At 70.0% G+C, this 16,895-nt stretch overlaps 3 protein-coding genes across 11 annotated transcripts; 1 reads left to right on the top strand and 2 right to left on the bottom strand.

The window, feature by feature from the left end:
- Positions 1-5: 5 nt before the first annotated feature.
- Positions 6-2,632, bottom strand: MCRS1 (microspherule protein 1). Of its 2 annotated transcripts, none has more exons than XM_030510394.1 (13): positions 2,362-2,632; positions 2,155-2,284; positions 1,916-2,074; positions 1,733-1,842; positions 1,552-1,660; positions 1,319-1,457; positions 1,148-1,223; positions 1,041-1,069; positions 829-921; positions 675-757; positions 500-587; positions 271-398; positions 6-194 (listed from the first exon to the last, which is right to left on the bottom strand). In XM_030510394.1, exons 1-13 carry the CDS (start codon positions 2,469-2,471, stop codon positions 108-110), a joined length of 1,341 nt encoding a protein of 446 aa, XP_030366254.1. In that variant the 5' UTR covers positions 2,472-2,632; the 3' UTR covers positions 6-107. The 2 variants fall into 2 exon arrangements, with proteins under 2 accessions (XP_030366254.1, XP_030366256.1); XM_030510396.1 differs by having other exon boundaries at positions 2,550-2,618.
- Positions 2,633-3,001: 369 nt separating this feature from the next.
- On the bottom strand, positions 3,002-13,032 carry ITGA7 (integrin subunit alpha 7). Of its 8 annotated transcripts, none has more exons than XM_030510381.1 (26): positions 12,836-13,031; positions 11,643-11,770; positions 11,484-11,563; positions 11,154-11,403; positions 10,408-10,539; positions 10,175-10,294; positions 8,816-9,023; positions 8,396-8,589; positions 8,212-8,300; positions 8,003-8,130; positions 7,523-7,618; positions 7,380-7,441; positions 7,113-7,282; positions 6,335-6,505; positions 6,143-6,255; positions 5,866-6,061; positions 5,675-5,758; positions 5,508-5,587; positions 5,341-5,418; positions 5,137-5,239; positions 4,877-5,053; positions 4,710-4,793; positions 4,290-4,403; positions 4,113-4,211; positions 3,908-4,033; positions 3,002-3,273 (listed from the first exon to the last, which is right to left on the bottom strand). In XM_030510381.1, the coding sequence occupies exons 1-26, from the start codon at positions 13,000-13,002 to the stop codon at positions 3,094-3,096; spliced, it is 3,429 nt and encodes a 1,142-aa protein (XP_030366241.1). In that variant the 5' UTR covers positions 13,003-13,031; the 3' UTR covers positions 3,002-3,093. The 8 variants fall into 8 exon arrangements, with proteins under 8 accessions (XP_030366241.1, XP_030366242.1, XP_030366243.1 ...); XM_030510382.1 differs by having other exon boundaries at positions 4,290-4,391; XM_030510383.1 differs by having other exon boundaries at positions 4,710-4,847; positions 4,883-5,053.
- Positions 11,634-16,399, top strand: BLOC1S1 (biogenesis of lysosomal organelles complex 1 subunit 1). The gene is made up of 5 exons (XM_030510400.1): positions 11,634-14,205; positions 14,810-15,022; positions 15,273-15,345; positions 15,828-15,960; positions 16,228-16,399. The coding sequence occupies exons 2-5, from the start codon at positions 14,836-14,838 to the stop codon at positions 16,336-16,338; spliced, it is 504 nt and encodes a 167-aa protein (XP_030366260.1). The 5' UTR covers positions 11,634-14,205; positions 14,810-14,835; the 3' UTR covers positions 16,339-16,399.
- Positions 16,400-16,895: the final 496 nt, after the last annotated feature.

Raw genomic sequence — 16,895 nt, 5'->3', positions numbered from 1 at the left:
TGGGCCCTGGTGTCGCATTGAGGAGCTTTATTGAGAGGTGCCACCTCCATCCATGGGGCTGGGGGGGGCCCAGAGCCCCGCGGGGGGGGGCCCTGCGCAGCCTCCAGTCACTGCTGGGCCAGTTTGGCTGCCTCTGCCTTGATGAGGGCGATGAGGTCCTGGTTGATGAGGAACACGAAGCGGAGGCTAGCAATCTGGGGGGGGGAACACAACAGAGGGTGAGCATTGGAACCCCCCCCCCAGGACCCTCCCCATGACCTCGGGGCTCACCTCCACCACGGAGTTGTTGTTGAGCTTCCACTTGCTGCCGCCCAGCACCGGGCGCCCATCGATGTAGATGGGGCGCCGGCCCTCGTTGGCGATGAAGAAGTCCCCGTTGTTCTTCAGCTTGATGACACCTGGAGCAGGGTGGGGGGAGGGAACCGGGGTGAGAAAGGTGGGGGGGGCACGGCCCCCCCTGCCCCAGCCCCCCCTGCCCCAGCCCCCCCCCCAAACCCACCCTGCTTGCGGGAGATCTTCCAGGCCGGCCCCTCCAGCGCCAGGTCCACGTCGATCTGGTTGTCCTTGGTGGCTCTGCCCAGTGTGATCTGGGGAAGGGGGAGGCAGGCGGTGCTGGGGGGGGGGCCCTGGGGTGGGGGGGGCTCTGTTTTGGGGGGGGGGGGGGCAGGGCTCACCTCCCGGGAGCGCATCAGGTAGCGAACCATGCGGCCCCGCAGCACGGCCAGGGTCTGGCTGTCAAAGTCTGGGGAGCTCATCCCTGGGGGGGGCAACACCAGGGATATGGGGGGGCACATGGGGCCGGGCCCGGCCGGACCCCCCCTCCCTTACCTGTGATGCTGTCAACCAGCACTTGCCACTTGTGCAGCTCCTGCTCCAGCTGCCGGATCTCGCGCTTCTGGCGCCGGTCGGCCACGGTCAGCTCTGGGACAGAGGGGAGATGGGACCTGGGGCGGCACCCATGGGACACCCCCCCATTGCTCCGGGGGGCGGGGGCCTCCCCACACCGAGTCAGGCTGTGGAATGGGGTGGGTTGGACTCACCGTGCTCCAGCACCTCGTCCCGCACATCCCTATGGAGCAGCAGAGGTGGGATGAGGATGATGCCCCCCCCCCTTCTGCCCCCCCCCCGGCTTCCCCCAGCCCCTCACTTCAATTTGCTGTCATCCACCATGTCCTCAGCATCCGAAAAGTTCAACACTTGGTCCCCTTTGGGCAGCGGCTGCACTGGAAAGAGCAGGAGAGGGGGGATTGAGGGGTGCAGGGGGGGGACTGGGGGCTGCTGGAGGGGGGGGGGGCACACGGGGCCCCCCCGCGCTCACCGGTCTGGTCCTCCAGCAGGTAATACTGCTTCATAAGCTGCCAGTGCAGCTGCAGCGCCTTGGCCGTGCGCGACGGGTAGAACACGTCCGGGTGCTTGTGCAGCAGGTCCTGGAAGGTGTCCAGCGAGGGCTGGCTGCTCTGGGGGGGGGAGGAGGAGGAAAAGGGGGACACATGGCACCGGGGGACCCCCACTGCGCCCCCCCCCCGCCCCCCCGCTCCCATCGCCTCGCACCGATCCCACTCTGCTGAGCAGCAGCTCCTCAGCTTTGCTGAACAGGACCTTGCTCTGGATGGCGGCGATGGCCTCGGGGTGCAGCTGCCGCATGGCCTGGCATGCCAGCCTGGGGGGGGACACACACCGTGACCCCCCCAGCCCACGGTTCTGCCCCCCCCCTCCCCGGCCCTGCGCTCACTTGGAGATGATGGGGTCGTAGAGCAGCGCGTACCAGCGCTCCTGGATCTCCCGCAGCGTGAAGCGGCAGCTGAACTTCACCCCCAGGTGCACCGCGCTCAGGTCGTTGGTCTGTGGGAGCCGCCGGGTGAGGGAGGGGATAGTTTGGGGGACCCCCCCCCCCACCAACCGGAGCCCCCAGCACCTGCAGCACCGCGTTGATGAGCAGCAGGTCATCGGCCGGCTTCCAGCGGCCCAGGTCCTTGGTGACCTGCAGCGGCTGCTTGCTCTTCTTCAGCCGCTTGGCCAGGCCCGGGGCGGGTACCGGGCTGGGGGCGACGGGCGCCGGCACCGCCTTGGAGACCTGGGGGGGGGGAAGGAAGGGGGGGTCGGGGCTCTGTGTGCCCCCCGAACCCCCGCCGCGGGGCCCCAGCGGGCTCCCACCTTCTTCTTCTCGCTGGAGGAGGGCTCGCTGCCCGAGCAGCGCCCGGGCTCGGCGCCGCCCTTGGCGCGGCTGGGCTTGGCCAGGCTGCTCTCCACCAGCTCATCGTCGAACTTCTTCCGCTTGATAAACCTAAAGCGAAGCAGAGAAGGGAAGGAGGCGGCTCGGCCCCCGCCCCGGCTCCCGCCCCGGCCCCGGCCCCGCCGTACCGGGACGAGCTGCGGCGCTTGGGGACGGCGCCCGAGGCCGCGGCCGGGCCCCGCTTCGGCCCCGCCAGAGACTCCTCGTCCTCGGAGCGGCTCGTGGCGCCCGACGCCATCAGTGGGCGGAGCGGCGGGGCTGGGGGGGCAGAGGGTGGGGGGGGGGCCCCCGGAGCTCACGCCGGGCCCGGTCTCACCATCGCCGGGAGCGGGCGCCGGGAACGGGCCGCGGCCGCCGCCGCCATCAATGGCGCCGCTCCGGGTACTCGCTGGGAGGTGACGTCACAGCAGGCACCTTGAAGCCGCGCTGGGCGGCGCCATCTTTCGCAGCTCTGCGCGCCTCGGGTCAGGGCGCCGCCATCTTGACTAAGGGCAGGGCGGGGTCGCCTCCGTTCTGCACCGCTGTGGCCGGGAGGTCGGGCCGGGACCGGGGCCGGGACTGGGGCCGGGGCCGGGGCAGAACCGGGGCTGGGACGCGCTTCGTTGTCCCGGCACACACAGGGCGCAGCCCGGTCCTGGCTGTGCAGCCGCCCGCCGGAACGGCCGCTCCCATCATGGCGGCTCCCACCCACACCCATCATGGCGGCTGCCACCCACACCCATCATGGCGGCTCCCACCCCTTTGCCACACCCATCATGGCGGACGCCGTCGGTGGTGCGCCCATGGCGGGGCCGCTGCTTTATTGTGCCGACGGCCCTGTCCCGGCCCCGTTCCCGGGGGAGGTTTCCCGTGTCCCGGGCTCAGGCGGAGCTGGGGGTGACGCGCCCGTCGCCCGCCTCGCTCAGGGCGGCCCATTCCTTGCGCTGGATCGTTCCCGTCTTCTCCTCGCGGAACTGCTGCCGCTGCTCCCGCGGGATCTTCACCGCGTGGTGCTGCGGCAGCGCCGGCGGCACGGCCCGCGCCCGGCGGAAGAACCCCACCTGCGGCACCGGGCGCCCCGGTCACGCACCGGCATCGGCACCGCGCCACGTGTCCCGGTTCGGGCGCGGCCAAGCCCCCCGCACCCGCGCACAGACACCTCAGGGCGCTGCCGGCCCTTGCCCACCCCTGCGCCCGCCTGCTCGCTGCCCACTGGTGCCTTCCCGGGCCGTCTGCTGTGGCACGGAATGGCTGGGTGGCAGGGAATAGGGTGGCATGGCATGGCATGGAATGGCATGGCATGGCTGGGTGGCATGGCATAGGGTGGCATGGCATGGAATGGAATGGAGTGGCTGGATGGCATAGAATAGGGTGGCATGGCATGGAATGGAATGGCTGGATGGCATGGAATAGGGTGGCATGGCATGGAATGGCATGGCTGGGTGGCATGGCATGGCGTGTGGTGGCATGGTATGGCATTGCATAGAGTGGTGTGGCATGACATAGCATGGTGTGGCATGGCACAGCTGGCATGGCGTGGCTGGGGTGGCACAGCACGGCACAGCGCTGCATGGCGCTGCACGTCACTGCACAGCACAGCGCTGCACGGCGCTGCAGGGCACAGCACCCCCAGGGGATCCCGCACCCCGGGAGGGGGCCACCTCCCGCTGCCGTGACCCCGTCCCCACCGCTCACCTTCCAGAGGACGGCCACGAGCAGCGCCAGGAGGAGGACACCGGCCAGCACCGCCAGCAGGATCACCCACCAGGGCACGCCGCCGGCCACCGCCGCGCCGGGGTCCAGGTAGATGCTGACAGGGATCTGCGGGGGGGACCGGGGGGGCTCAGCAGGACGGAGGGAGGGGGGAACCGGGGGGGCGGGGGGGGAGCCGGGGCCGGACCTGCACGGACGCGTCCCTCAGCACCAGGTTCTTGATGGAGGATGTCACCGAGACGCTGGCGCGGATGATGAGCTCCACCGAGGTGACGGCCAGGAACTCCTGCGGGGCGGGGGGGGATGAGCCCCGGCCCTGGCCCCATCCCTGGCCCCATCCCTGCCCCTGTCCCATCGCTCCCACCTCCAGGAAGGTGCCGTTCCAGAGGCGGCCGCGGGCGCTCAGCACGGCCGCGCGCTCGAAGCTGGGCAATGGGCAGCGGAAGGGCCAGCAGCGCGCGGTGCCCTGGGCACAGTCCTGCGGAGGGGTCAGACACCAGCGGGGTACCCAGGCGCAGGGGTGTCCCAAGAATGGGGGTACCCCAGGAGCGGGTGCAACCCGTGAGCAGAGGCGCCCCATGAGTGGGTGCACCCCATAAGCGGGGGTACCCCAGGAGAGGGTGTGTAGGAATGGGGGCACCGCAGGAGCAGGGGTACGCCAAGAACAGATGAACCCCATGAGCAATGGTACCTCAGGCATAGGGGCACCCCATAAGCAGGGACACCCCATAACTGGGTGCACCCCATGAGCGGGCGCTCCCCATGTAGGGTCCCCCCCTCTCACCAACGTGACGTTCCTCCTCCTCTTGGCGGGCGCCAGCACCCACCAGGCCCCTGGCGTGGGTGGCTCCGGCTGCCCCGGGGGCTCCTGTGGGGGGTAAAGGCCGGGAATGGGGCGGGAGCGCTGGGAGCCGGACGGGCGCTGGCGGGTCCCTGCGGCTGCGGCCGTACCAGCGCCAGGCGCAGCGGGTTGGCGGCGGGGCTGCAGGGCACCGCCTGCCCCGGCGCCGCCGCCAGCTCCACGTGCAGCGGGTACAGGAGCCACTTCCCGTTGGGGAGCTCGTGGGGCCAGAGCAGCGTCAGGAAGGCTGAGCCGAGCGTCTTCACCGACTGGCCCCGGTTGGAGACCTGCGGGGACCGGGCGTCAATGGGGCTGCCCCATAAGTGAGCATGGGGCGGGCTGTGGGGCCGCCCCCCCGATGGGCACTCACCGTCACCTCGAAGCGCACGGCGCTGCCCACTTGGCTCTCACGCTTCACGGCGCTCTCCCCCAGCACGGTGCCGCCAAAGAAGAGCCGCGGTGGCACCGCCACGCTATGGGGACAACGTGGAGGGAGTCACAGCAAGGCCTGGGGCGGGGTCCCGGCCCCACACCTGCACTATGGGGACAACAGGGGGTCCCCACCCGCGCTCACCCCGTCACCGAGAGCGGCAGCTCGATGACCACACGGGCACGAGCCACCACCGGCGCCAGCCCCGGCTGCTCGCTGATGCTGGGGGGGCAATGGGGAGTTAAAGGGGGTTATGGGGGGGGCATCACCCCCAAATCCCCCCCCGTGATGTGCCCATGGCCGTGGCTCACGTGGACAGCGCCAGCTCCACCGCCAGGTCCGTGGTCTGCAACGTGATGCCCGAGGTGCTGAGGATGAGGAAGAACCGGACCTGGGGGCAGAGGAAGAGTGAGAGGGGCAGGAGCGGGGGGGCAGGAGCGGGAGGGCAGGAGCAGGGTCTCGGGGGGGCTGCACCCACCTCGGCCCCGCGCCGCAGGGGGTTCCCCAGCTCACACTCCACCCGGGAGCCGTTCTGGTTGGCGAGACACAGCACCGGCTTCTCCTGGGGGGCAGAGAGCTGAGCCCCCCCTGCACCCCATAGTGACCCCCCCTCACTCCATGGTGACCCCCCCATCACCCCACGGCCCATCCTTGCCCCCCATGGCGCACCGCGGGGCGCCCCTCATCCTGGCGCAGGGCAGAGTAGGGCAGCTCGGGGGGGAAGGAGGCGCTGAGCAGCGCCTCGTGCGCGTCGTCCCCGTCCCGCTGCGGCTCCGCCGGCTCCGAGGGCTCGTTGGTGACGTGGATCTCCAGGGCCACGTCCTTCTGGTCGCTGATGGCGAGGATGGCGGCGCCATCGTCCCCCCTGCGGCACAGCCACCGTGAGACCCCCCCCGGGGTGTCCCCAGCGCCCCATGGGGGGAGCACCCACCGGTCCCCCCCTCACCGCGGCAGCGGCAGGAACTCGGCGTCCCCAAGGCGGGCGCAGAACTGGAAGCGAAGCTGGAGGTTGCTCTGGCAGATCTTGTCGTCCCCACAGCCCTGCTTCAGGAAGTGAACCTGGGGGGCACGGGGGGACAGGGATGCTCCAGGCAATGGGACCCATGGAGCGGGAAGGGGGGACGTGGCCGGTGCCCACCTCAGTGCGGTGGCTGTTGGGCTGCTGTGGGCTGAGCACCGGTGACAGGGGCGGCAGGACCGAGCCCCGGCGGAGCCGTGTTGGATCCCGGCGCTGCCGCGCGGCCCCATCCCCATGAATGCCATAAGCCAGGGTCATGGTGATGGGGCGCAGCTTGTCACGGATGTTGTCCTGCGGGAATGAGGGTGAGGGCGGGGTTGGGATGGGAATACAGATGGGGATGAGGATGGGGATGGAAGCAGGGATGAGGTTTACAGTTGGACTCAACAGTCTTAAAGGTGTTTTCCAACCTGAATGATTCTATGAAGATTGAGATGGGGACAGGGATGCGGATGGAATGAGGACTAGGGATGGGGATGAGGATGGGGATGGGGAATGGGGATGGGGAATAGGGATAGGGATGGGGATGCGGATGGGGTTGGGGATGAGGAGGGGATGGAGATGGGATGGGGATGGGGAACGGGGAGGGGATGAGGATGGGGAGGGGATGGAGATGGGATGGGGAACGGGGAGGGGATGAGGAACAGGGATGGGGATGGGGATGGGGAGGGGATGCGGATGGGGTTGGGGATGGGGATGGGAAGGGGATGGAGATGGGATGGGGGTGGGGAACGGGGAGGGGATGAGGAACGGGGATGGGGAGGGGGTGGAGATGGGATGGGGAACGGGGAGGGGATGAGGAACAGGGATTGGGATGGGGATGGGGAGGGGATGGAGGCGGGATGGGGATGGGGTGAGGATGTGGATGGTGATGCGAGGGGGACGGGATGGGCCCCACCTGGAGCTGGAAGGTGGCGGTGATGCAGACCCGCGCGTGCTGCCGCGGCAGCTCCACGGTACCGGAGAACTGGTGCTCGGGGTCCGAGCTCCGGCGGCCCAGGAAGGCGCCGCGGGGAGCGTGGCCGAGGCGCCGCCGCTCCGCGTCCGCGTCCAGCACGTACTGCAGCGCTGGGGGGGCACAGGGACGGGCGCGGTGCCGGGGGGGTCCTGGTCCTGCCCGGGGAGGGGGGTGCGGGCACAGGGACGGGTCCCCCCCGGCGCTCACCGAGGCGGGGGCCGAAGCTGCCGGGACTGGCCGTGTAGCTGAAGCAGGTGCCGACGTCCACACTGGGGGGCAGCGGGTGAGCCGAGGGGTACGGGGGGGACCAAGGGGCATGGGGGGGGGCAGGGGGAGCGGGGGGCACCCACCAGACGCCTTCCTGGTGCCGGCAGTTGCTCTGCTCCAGGTCGATGTTGGGGGGGTCCAGGGACATGTTCCGGGACACGTGGACGACCGGGCGAGCTCTGCCGGGGAGAAACGGGGGGCCAGGATGGGACCCCCCTCCGGCACCCCGTGCTCTGCACCGGGACCTCCCGGCCATGCACAGGCTCGGGGAGGGGTAAAGGGGAGCATGGGATGGGGGACGTGGGAACGGGGGCTCGGGAATGGGGGCTCAGGTGTGGGAGGTTCAGGGACAGGGAATGCTCAGGAGTGGGGGTTTGGGGATGGGGAATGGTCAGAGGTGGGGGGGTCAGGAATGAGGGGCTCAGGGATGGGGTGTTCAGGGATGGGGGTTGCTCAGAGATGTGGTGCTCTGGAATGGGGAGCTCGGGAATGGGGGATACTTGGGAATAGGGGGCTCAGGGATGGGGTCTTGGGATGGGGCACCCTTGGGAGAGGGCACCCACCTGTACAGCACCACAGTGTCCGAGAGAGACCCCACGAGCAGGTCGGGGTAGAGGTTCCCGTCCACATCCAGCCCCCCCGAGAGCGAGTACCCGAACGCCGTCACCCCCACGGCCTCCCCATCCAGCACCTGGGACAGGGCCCGTCACATCGGGGGAGGGGGGGGGCACACGATGGGCAATGTCAGCCCCCCGGCCGCACCCCCCCCAACCTGCGCTGGCGCGGCCACGATGCCCAGGCTGCTGCCATGGTAGATGTAGACTTTGCCGGCGCCGTCGAAGGGGGCTCCAACGGCCAGGTCTGGGGGGGGGAAAGGGCAGGGAATGGGATGGGATGTGGGGGGGACACCCCGCTATGGGATGCCCCCCCGGCAGGGCCCGGGCCGGGTCCCGCACCCTCGAAGCCGTCGTGGTTGAGGTCTCCGGCAGCGCTGAGGGCGATGCCGAACATGGAGCCGCGGGTGCCGTTGAGGCGCAGGGGGGTGGCGGCGTCCCAGCGCCCCGCCGGGTTGATGTAGACGTAGGCGGCCCCCCCGATCTCCTCCTGGCGCTCGAAGAAGTGGGGGGCCCCCACCACCAGGTCCAGCCACCTGCGGGGGCCGCGGCTCCGTCACCATTGGGGGTGCTGAGGTGCCGGGGTTGGGGTTCGGGAGGTGCTGTGGTGCGGTGTAGGGGTTCGGGAGTGCTGAGGTGCCGGGGTTAGGGCTCGGGAGTGCTGAGGTGCCGGGGTTGGGTTCGGGGGTGCTGAGGTGCTGGGGTTGGGTTCCGGGGTGCTGAGGTGCGGTGTAGGGGTTCGGGGGTCCCCCCGCTCCTCACCCGTCGCTGTTGAGGTCCAGCACGGCCACGCTGTGCCCGAAGGCGGAGCTGAGCTGCTGCCCCGGCACCACGGCCTCGGGCACCAGCCGATTCGCGCTGTCGCGGCGCAGGATGACGACGGCGCCGGTGTGGTTGGCGCGGGGGGCGCCGGTGACGAAGCTCAACTCCCGGCGCCGCGTCAGCCCCGCGCCCGACGCCACCGAGAACCCTGCGGGGGGGGGACACGGTGTCGCTCCCGGCCCCGGCCCCCCCTCGCCGCCGCCGCCGCCGCCGCCGCCTCCTGCCCGGCCCCGCGGTACCGGGGTCCGTTGGGTGGGAATGGGGGAGGGTTCTGCCCGTGCCTCAGTTTCCCTGCTCTGCGCTCTGGGGAGGGGGGCAGGACCCCCATTGCCAGGAGGGAAGATTTGGGGTCGGAGAATGGAATATTTGGGGCTGGATCCATGTGTACCCCCCTGGAGAGCAGCAGCGCCCCTCCTAGTGTGGGGCTGGGAGCCCCTGCCCCACATGCAGCAGTTGCCGTGCGCGGCCCCCCCCACAGAGCCCCGCAGAGCCGCCCACAGCCCCAAAGCCCCTCCAAGACCCCCCTACGGGCTCCGTGCACCACCCCCCATGCAGCGACACCTCAGGGTACATGCAGGAGGTGGTGGGTGCCGGGCGGGGGTTACACCAGGCTCTGACCACCCCCCCCAGCCTGGTGGGGACCCCCCAGCCCTGGCACCACAATAGGACACAGAAAAGGGACCCGGGACCCCTGTGGGACACACAGTGGAGGAGGGGAGCGTGCGGGGGGGGCGCAGCCACACGTGTGCACGGCCGAGCCTGCAAGGGGTGTGCACAGGGGATACACACACACAAACATGCGGGGGGGGGTGCTGGGTGTGAGTGTGCACAAGGAGGTGCTGGGTGCATGTATGTGGGTGCATGGGGACACATATGTGCATGGGAACACATATGTGTACAGGGACATGTCTGTATGGGGGAGCACACATGTGCATGGAGACACATGTGCATGGGGACATGTGCATGGAGACACATGTGCACGGGGACACACCTGTATGAGGACACACATGTGCATGGGGACACATCTGTATGGGGACACACATGTGCATGGGGACACATCTGTATGGGAACACACGTGCATGGGGACACATCTGTATGGGGACACACATGTGCATGGGGATGTGTCTGTATGGAGATGTGTATGGGGGCACATCTGTATGAGGCCCCGTGTGTGCACACGCGTGCTGCCAGGCCCCGCCGGCGGCTCCGCTCCTCTCCCCTCCACAGACACGGGGACACACGGGGGACACACTCCGGGGCACACGGGCCCGGGGGGGGGGGCACACGGGCGTTACGAACCCACGTAGCTATTGTGGGGCAGGTCCGCGGCAGCGCCGGGCACCGTCTCGCCGGGCGCCGCGCTCCTGTAGACCACTTGGTCGGGCTCGGAGCCGCCGACGCCGGTCGCGAAGAGCAGCCCTGCACGGGCCGCGGGGACACGCGGTCACCGGGGGAAGGGGCGGGCGGCGGCGGGGCCGGGGCGGGGCCGGGGGGGGTCCCCGGTGCCGCGCCCGCGCCCCGCCCGTCCCTACCCAAGTAGCTGTTGGCGGGCACGGGGATGAGCGCGGGGTCCTGCTCCTTCTCGCCCCCCGCCTCGTAGGGACCGTCGTCGAAGCGCAGCGGGTCCGGGGGGCTCTGGGGCAGCAGCTCCACACGCAGGGTCCCTGCGAGCCCAACGGGGGGGGGGGGGCAGCACCCAGGGGACCCTCCTCTGTGGGCGCCAGGGGGAAGTGGGCACCCTCCCCCCCGGACACGGGCACACACGCATGGACACATACCTCACACACATGCACACTCATGTGGCATGCACACATACATGTGTGCTCGCACCCATCCGTAGCATGCTCACACACACACGTGTGCTCACACCCAGGATGTGTGCGTGCACACACACACACGTGTGCTCACATCCACAGCACGCGTGCAGCCACGTGCTCATGCACACACATGCTCACACCCAGCATGAACACACATGTGCTCATGCCCATGGCATGCACACAGCCACATGCTCACACCTATAGCATGTTCACACACATGCATGCTCACACCCACATGTGCTCACACCCACATGTGCTCACACCCACATATACTCACACTCACAGGGTCACACTCACGTGTTTAGACCCATGTGTTCAGACCCGCATGTTCACACTCACGTGTTCACACTCACATGTTCATGTTCATCCCAAGCTAACCCTCCCCCATACACACCCCCCACCCAGACCACACTCCCACACGCTCCCACACGCTCCCACACGCGTGCACCCCGCGCTCTCACCCTTCCAGTTGTAGGTGCCGGGTGCTCCCAGCAGCAGGTAGAGGCGGTCGGGGCTGAAGGCCGCAGCCAGGCCCTGCTGGCAGGACCCGAACTGCTCGTGGCCCTGCGGCCGCCCGCGGCAGAAGCTCCAGTCGCCACCCTCGGGCTCATCCCGCAGGTCCTGGCCCAGCACGAAGCAGCGGCCAAGCACGTCCCGGGTCTCCAGCGGCTGCCGCACGCGGTGCCGCGCCTCATACCGGTGGGCGCAGGTCTGCGGGGGGTCAATGGCATCAATGGGGCTCGAGGGGGGGTGTCTCACCACACGCCCCCCCCCCCCCCCCCACTGCTCACCACGATCTTGCCGCCGGCGCCCTGGCTCGATACGCTCACCCCCAGCCACTGGTTCTCTTTGCTCTCCTGCTCCAGGTCCACTGGTGGGGATGGGCAGCGTCAGCCCCAACCCCAACCCCAGTGTGGGGTTGGGGGGCAAAGAGGGGGGCACCCGCTCACCTCCATCATCGATGGGCACCCGCCAGCAGTCGGAGGGCTCCAGAGTCAGGGGGCAGGCAAAGAGCCCCCCGGTGCGGTTGGCACCTTGGCTGGGCAGCGCTGGCGCCTGCGGGGCCCCCACCAGCAGCCTGGAACAGGGGGGACCCCATCAGTGTGTGTGTATGGGGGGCCCCATCACTGTGTGTGTATGGGGGGCCCCCACAGGCAGCACGGGACGTCAGTGTGTGTGTCTGTGGGGCACCACATCCCCTGCAGCTGTCCCGGTGCCCCCGCACCGATTTCACGCTGCGCCGGTGCCCACCCGGTGCCAAACCCCCCCTCGCAGCAGCTGCAGCCCCGTTGCCCAGCCTCAGCCGCAGCTCAGTGCACGTGTGGGTGACGCAGCCCCAAACCCCCCCATTCCCTGCCCCTTGGTGCCGCAGGTTGGTTGGGGACCCCCCCCGCTGACCCGCACCCAAGGCCCGGGCTCGCTGCGCCCGCACTGGTGGCTCCGCAGTGGCCGTGGTGGCCTCGGTGGCCCCCCAAGCCCCACACCGGCTCCGGGGGGGGCACACGGTGGCCTCGGGCCCGGGGCCGGTAAAAATAACCTGGAATTCACTCAAAATAACCCGGCCGCGACATGCCCAAACATGGAGGGAGCCGGCGAGGCCGCGGCACCACCGCGCCGGGCACCGGTGCCAGCGCTGCCGGTGCCAGCCCCAGCGGGACACCGGCACCGGGGTCTGTGGGACCCGGGGGGGGGTCCCGGTGCCGCCGGTGCCCGCGCTGGCACGCGGTGGTGGGCGTTCGGCAGCTCAATGGCACCGTGGAGGCGGCAGCAGGGCCCGGGGGGGGGGCCCAGCCCCAGCCTGGGGGGGCTCCATGTGCTCGATGCTTTGGCCCCCCTCAAAGCTCCCCCCCAAACACCCCCCGGTGCCCGGCCCCGGCCCCTCGGGCGTGAATCTCGGTGTCCCAAGAGCCCCGTGGGGCAGGAGCCGGTTCCTCCTCCGGTGTCCCGGGCAGCGGGGGGGGGGGTCCCCGACTGAGCGGGGGGGGACACGGACCCCAATGGGGAGGGAACAGGGGTCCGACGGGGGGGGAGACACAGACCCGACGGGAGAACACGGACCCCAGTGGGGGACACGGACCCCAGTGGGGGGACACCCGGGTCCGGCGGGGGGGAACGGTCCCGGTCCCGCTCTCCCCGCACTCACCAACCCGCGGGCTCGGGGCTGAGCTGCCGGTGCAGCGCCACGGCGAAGCCGAAGAAGCTGCCGCTGGTGCCGTCCTTGAGCACGGCGCTGCCCGTGTCCAGGTTGAAGGCGGCGGCGGCGGGGAGCAGACAGAGCCAGAGCGGCCAGAGCTGGGCAGCGCCCGCCATCGCCCCGGCAGCACCGGCCCCGCCGCCGCCCGCTGCGCTCCCGCCGCTGCGGCCCCGGGAGGAGCCCGGGGATACCGGGAACCACGGCCCGGCCCCCCCCCGCCACCGCCCCGCCCGCCGGGGCTGCGGTCACCGGTGACACTGCGCGGGACAGAGGCGGCCCCGGGCACCGCATCCCGCATCCCCCCGCACCCCCCACGGGGCCCGGCACCCCCCGTCCCAGCGCCCCTCCTGCCCCAGGACCCTGCGCGGGGCCGGGGGGGGCCCCCCGGGAGCGGCTCTGGTGGGGGCCCGGGGGGGTCCCATCACATTTCCCAGCTCCCGGCTATTTTTATCCGCTCTCCCGGAGCCTTCAGCCGTGTGAACGCTCCGGGAATGGGAATTCACCCCGAGCCAAGCGGGGCCGTGCCCCCCCCCAGCTCCCCCCCGCTTTGTTCCTCCTCCCCAAATCCCTTCCCAACATTCCCGCCGTGGGAAAGAGCCGATGCCTGCTTGGAACGGGATCACACCCGCTCCCTGGGGGGGGGGTTCAGGCACCGGGATCAGTGTCCATGGGCAAGGAGGTGGGAACGGCCGGGAGCACGATGGGGATCGGGGCCTGGGGGGGGGGGGGATCAGAGCCCCCCCCCCGAGAACTGCCGGTTGGGAGCATTCCCGGAGCAATGTGGGGATCCTGCAGGATCCTCGCCAAGGCTCAAAGCAGGAGTTTGGAACAGGGAGCAAGGACGAACCCCCCCGCACACCCCCAGGCACAGGAGGGGATGCCGGGTGCTAGAGCAGATCCCGTCATTCCTCGTGGCACCCGCACGGCTGGATCCCGCTCCTCGGGGGAAGCTCATCCCGACATGTGCCGGGGAGAACCCTCATCCCCCGCCCCGGAGCCTCATTCCGCTGCAGGGAAGGGCAGGAATGCCGGGAGCGGCACTGGCCGTTATCCCGGCAAATCCCAAACCCCTTCCGCAGGGAGCAGCTGCCCCCGAAGCCCGGCACATGTTGGGAATGGCGGGATCTGCTCCTCCGCCATTCCCGACGCTGGGAAAGGCACCAGCGTGTCTGTGTCACCAAAGCGGGGCTATTTTTACCCATTCACTGCTTTATCTCAGGCTCAAGCTCCCGGCCCCATCCCAAAGGGACAAGGAGCTGAATCCATAGGGAGAAGCCAGCACATTCCCCCCGCTCCCAGCCGGGGGCTGGATGCAGCCGGTGAGCTCCGAGGCGCTGGAACGCCGCCAGCTCTCCTTCGGGAACGCCGCAGCCCCGCTGCCGTGCCAGGAGCTCTGGGTGCGCTCCCAGCCCCATCCCAGCAGCTCCTGGCGCACAAATCCTGCTCCCTGGCCTCGGGCCGCGGCGTCCGCGCAGGGATTCCTGAGCGGTGCTGCCTGGGAAGGAGAAGGGGGATTAGCCAAGGCCCCTACAGAGCCCTATAGACCCCCCCCCCGGCCCCTATAGAGACCTATAGCTCCACATAGGCCCCTATAGAGCCCTGTATCCCCCCCACAGGCCCCTGTAGACCCCTATATCCCCCCCATAGACCCCTATAGAGCCCTGTATCCCCCCACAGGCCCCTATAGAGCCCTGTATTCCCCCCATAGACCCCTGTATCCCCCCACAGGCCCCCATAGATCCCTGTATCCTCCCCACAGACCCCTATAGACCCCTGTATCCCCCCCACAGGCCCCTATATTCCCCCCATAGACCCCTATAGAGCCCTGTATCCCCCCCACAGGCCCCTATAGACCCCTATATCCCCCCATAGATCCCTGTATCCTCCCCATAGACCCCTATAGACCCCTGTATCCCCCCACAGGCCCCTGTATCCCCCCATAGGCCCCTATGGGCCCCTACACACCCCTACAGCTCCCGCACCAGCCTCCTCCCGCCATCGCGGCCCCTTCGGGGCGGGGCGGTGCGGGTCACGTGCGGGTCACGCGGCGGCCGCGGTCACGTGCCGCCGCCGCCATGCTGTCCCGGCTGCTGAAGGAGCACCAGGCGCGGCAGAGCGAGCGGCGCGAGCTGCAGGGTGAGCCCGCCCCCGTCCCCATGGCGACCGCGGGGCGGGGAGCGCCGCGATTGGCTGCCGCAGCTGCCGCTCGGCGCGGCGGGGACACGCCATTGGCTGGCGGGCCTGTCCGTCAGGGCCGGGGGTGGTGGGGGGGAGAGGGAGAGAGGGAGCCTCGCGGGGGGGATATTGGGGGAGGGGGGGGAGGCAGGGTGTGATGTCACCGCCCGCAGCGGTGACGTCACGCTGCGGCCCTGTGACGTCACGGCAGAGCGGCGGCGCAGGGACGCGATCGCGGCCGCCACCCGCCTCACCGAGGCGCTGGTGGATCACCTGAACGTGGGGTGAGCGGCGGGGACCCCCCGGACACCCTCGGGACACCCCAACCCCCCCCGGACACCCCCCAGACACCCCCCCCCGGGACACCCCCCCCCCAGGGACATCCCCACCAGGGACACCACAACCCCCCCCGGGGACCCCTGAACCCTCCCCACCCGGGACGCCCCCCCCAGGGACCCCCCCCCCATTGACCTCCCGAACCCACATCAGGGACCCCCCAAACCACCCCTCAGGGACCCCCCCCGGGTACCCCCCAGCCTTATCCCCCCATTAACCCCCCCCACCCCCTTTTACCCCTTTGAAGCAGGGACACCCCCCCCCTTCACGCCCCCTGAACTCCTCCCCAGGGACCCCCAAACCCCATTCATCGATCCCTGCGCCCCTATAGCACCCCCAAAACCCTGCTTGGGGACCCCCCAAGCCCTTTCCCACCCAAACCCTCTGCTGGGGACCCCCCCACTCCATGTACCCCCCCGTGCCCCCCCAGCGTGGCGCAGGCCTATGTGAACCAGCGGAAGCTGGACCACGAGGTGAAGACGCTGCAGGTGCAGGCAGCGCAGTTCGCCAAGCAGACGGGGCAGTGGATCACCATGGTGGAGAACTTCAACCAGGCCCTCAAGGTGGGGGCCCCGGACCCCCCCGCAGCCGTGGGGCAAAGGGGGGGGGGCCACCCCATACTCAGGGAGCTGGGATTCCCTTTGGGATACACAGAGGGATGCGGCATCCCTGGGGTCACCACGGGGGGGGGGGGTCCCAGCCCCATGGGCTGTGGTTGATGGAGGGGGGGTGAACCCATATCCCATTGACAGCCCCCCCCATGGGCTGTGGTTGATGGGGGGGGTGATCCCAGATCCCGTTGACATTCCCCCCCCCCGTTATCCCACCAGGAGATCGGTGATGTGGAGAACTGGGCACGCAGCATCGAGATGGACATGAGGACCATCGCCACCGCGCTGGAGTATGTGTACAAGGGGCAGCTCCAGCCCCCCTGCTCCTGACCCCCCCGGCCCCCCCCGGGGCACCGCAATAAAGGCTGGTTGTGCCGTGGCCCCCTCCTAAGCCTCCTCATCCTCTTTAGCGCTAAACCCTGAGGCCCCTCTTGCTCCTGGACAAAGGGCTCCTTTGGGCCTGAGGCTCTAATCCGCCCCCCCCAGGCGAGCTCGGCGCCCCCCTCCCAGCTTGGTGGGCTGCAAAGGGGACCTGGGGGGGTCTGTGTGCCCGGGGGGGGCTGCACCTTATCCCCCCCTCCCTCCTGGCTCCAGTCACAGTGAGGGACCCCAACACAGGGAGGGGTGTCCCAGCGCCCCCCATGCACCCCGTTACCCCCCCCAGACCTGCACCCAGCCCGGGGGGGGGGGCTTTGGCTGCGGCACAGGGGGAGGAGCGGCCGCGGCCCCCCCCCCCGGATCACACAACCCCGAGCTGCTGTCACAGCCACAGGCACTGCCCCACTGAAGGTAGGGGGGATACAGGGGGTGGGCTCCCCCCTGCACCCCTGGGGGGGCCTGCGGGGCTGCCCCATAGCCACTGGTGCCCAGGCTGGGCAGGGGGGGCT

This window comes from Strigops habroptila, chromosome 23 (assembly GCF_004027225.2).
Source record: "Strigops habroptila isolate Jane chromosome 23, bStrHab1.2.pri, whole genome shotgun sequence".
Taxonomy (NCBI): domain Eukaryota; kingdom Metazoa; phylum Chordata; class Aves; order Psittaciformes; family Psittacidae; genus Strigops; species Strigops habroptila.
Note: the sequence above shows the minus strand (reverse complement) of the source record. Positions and strands in the feature narration are given on the sequence as shown.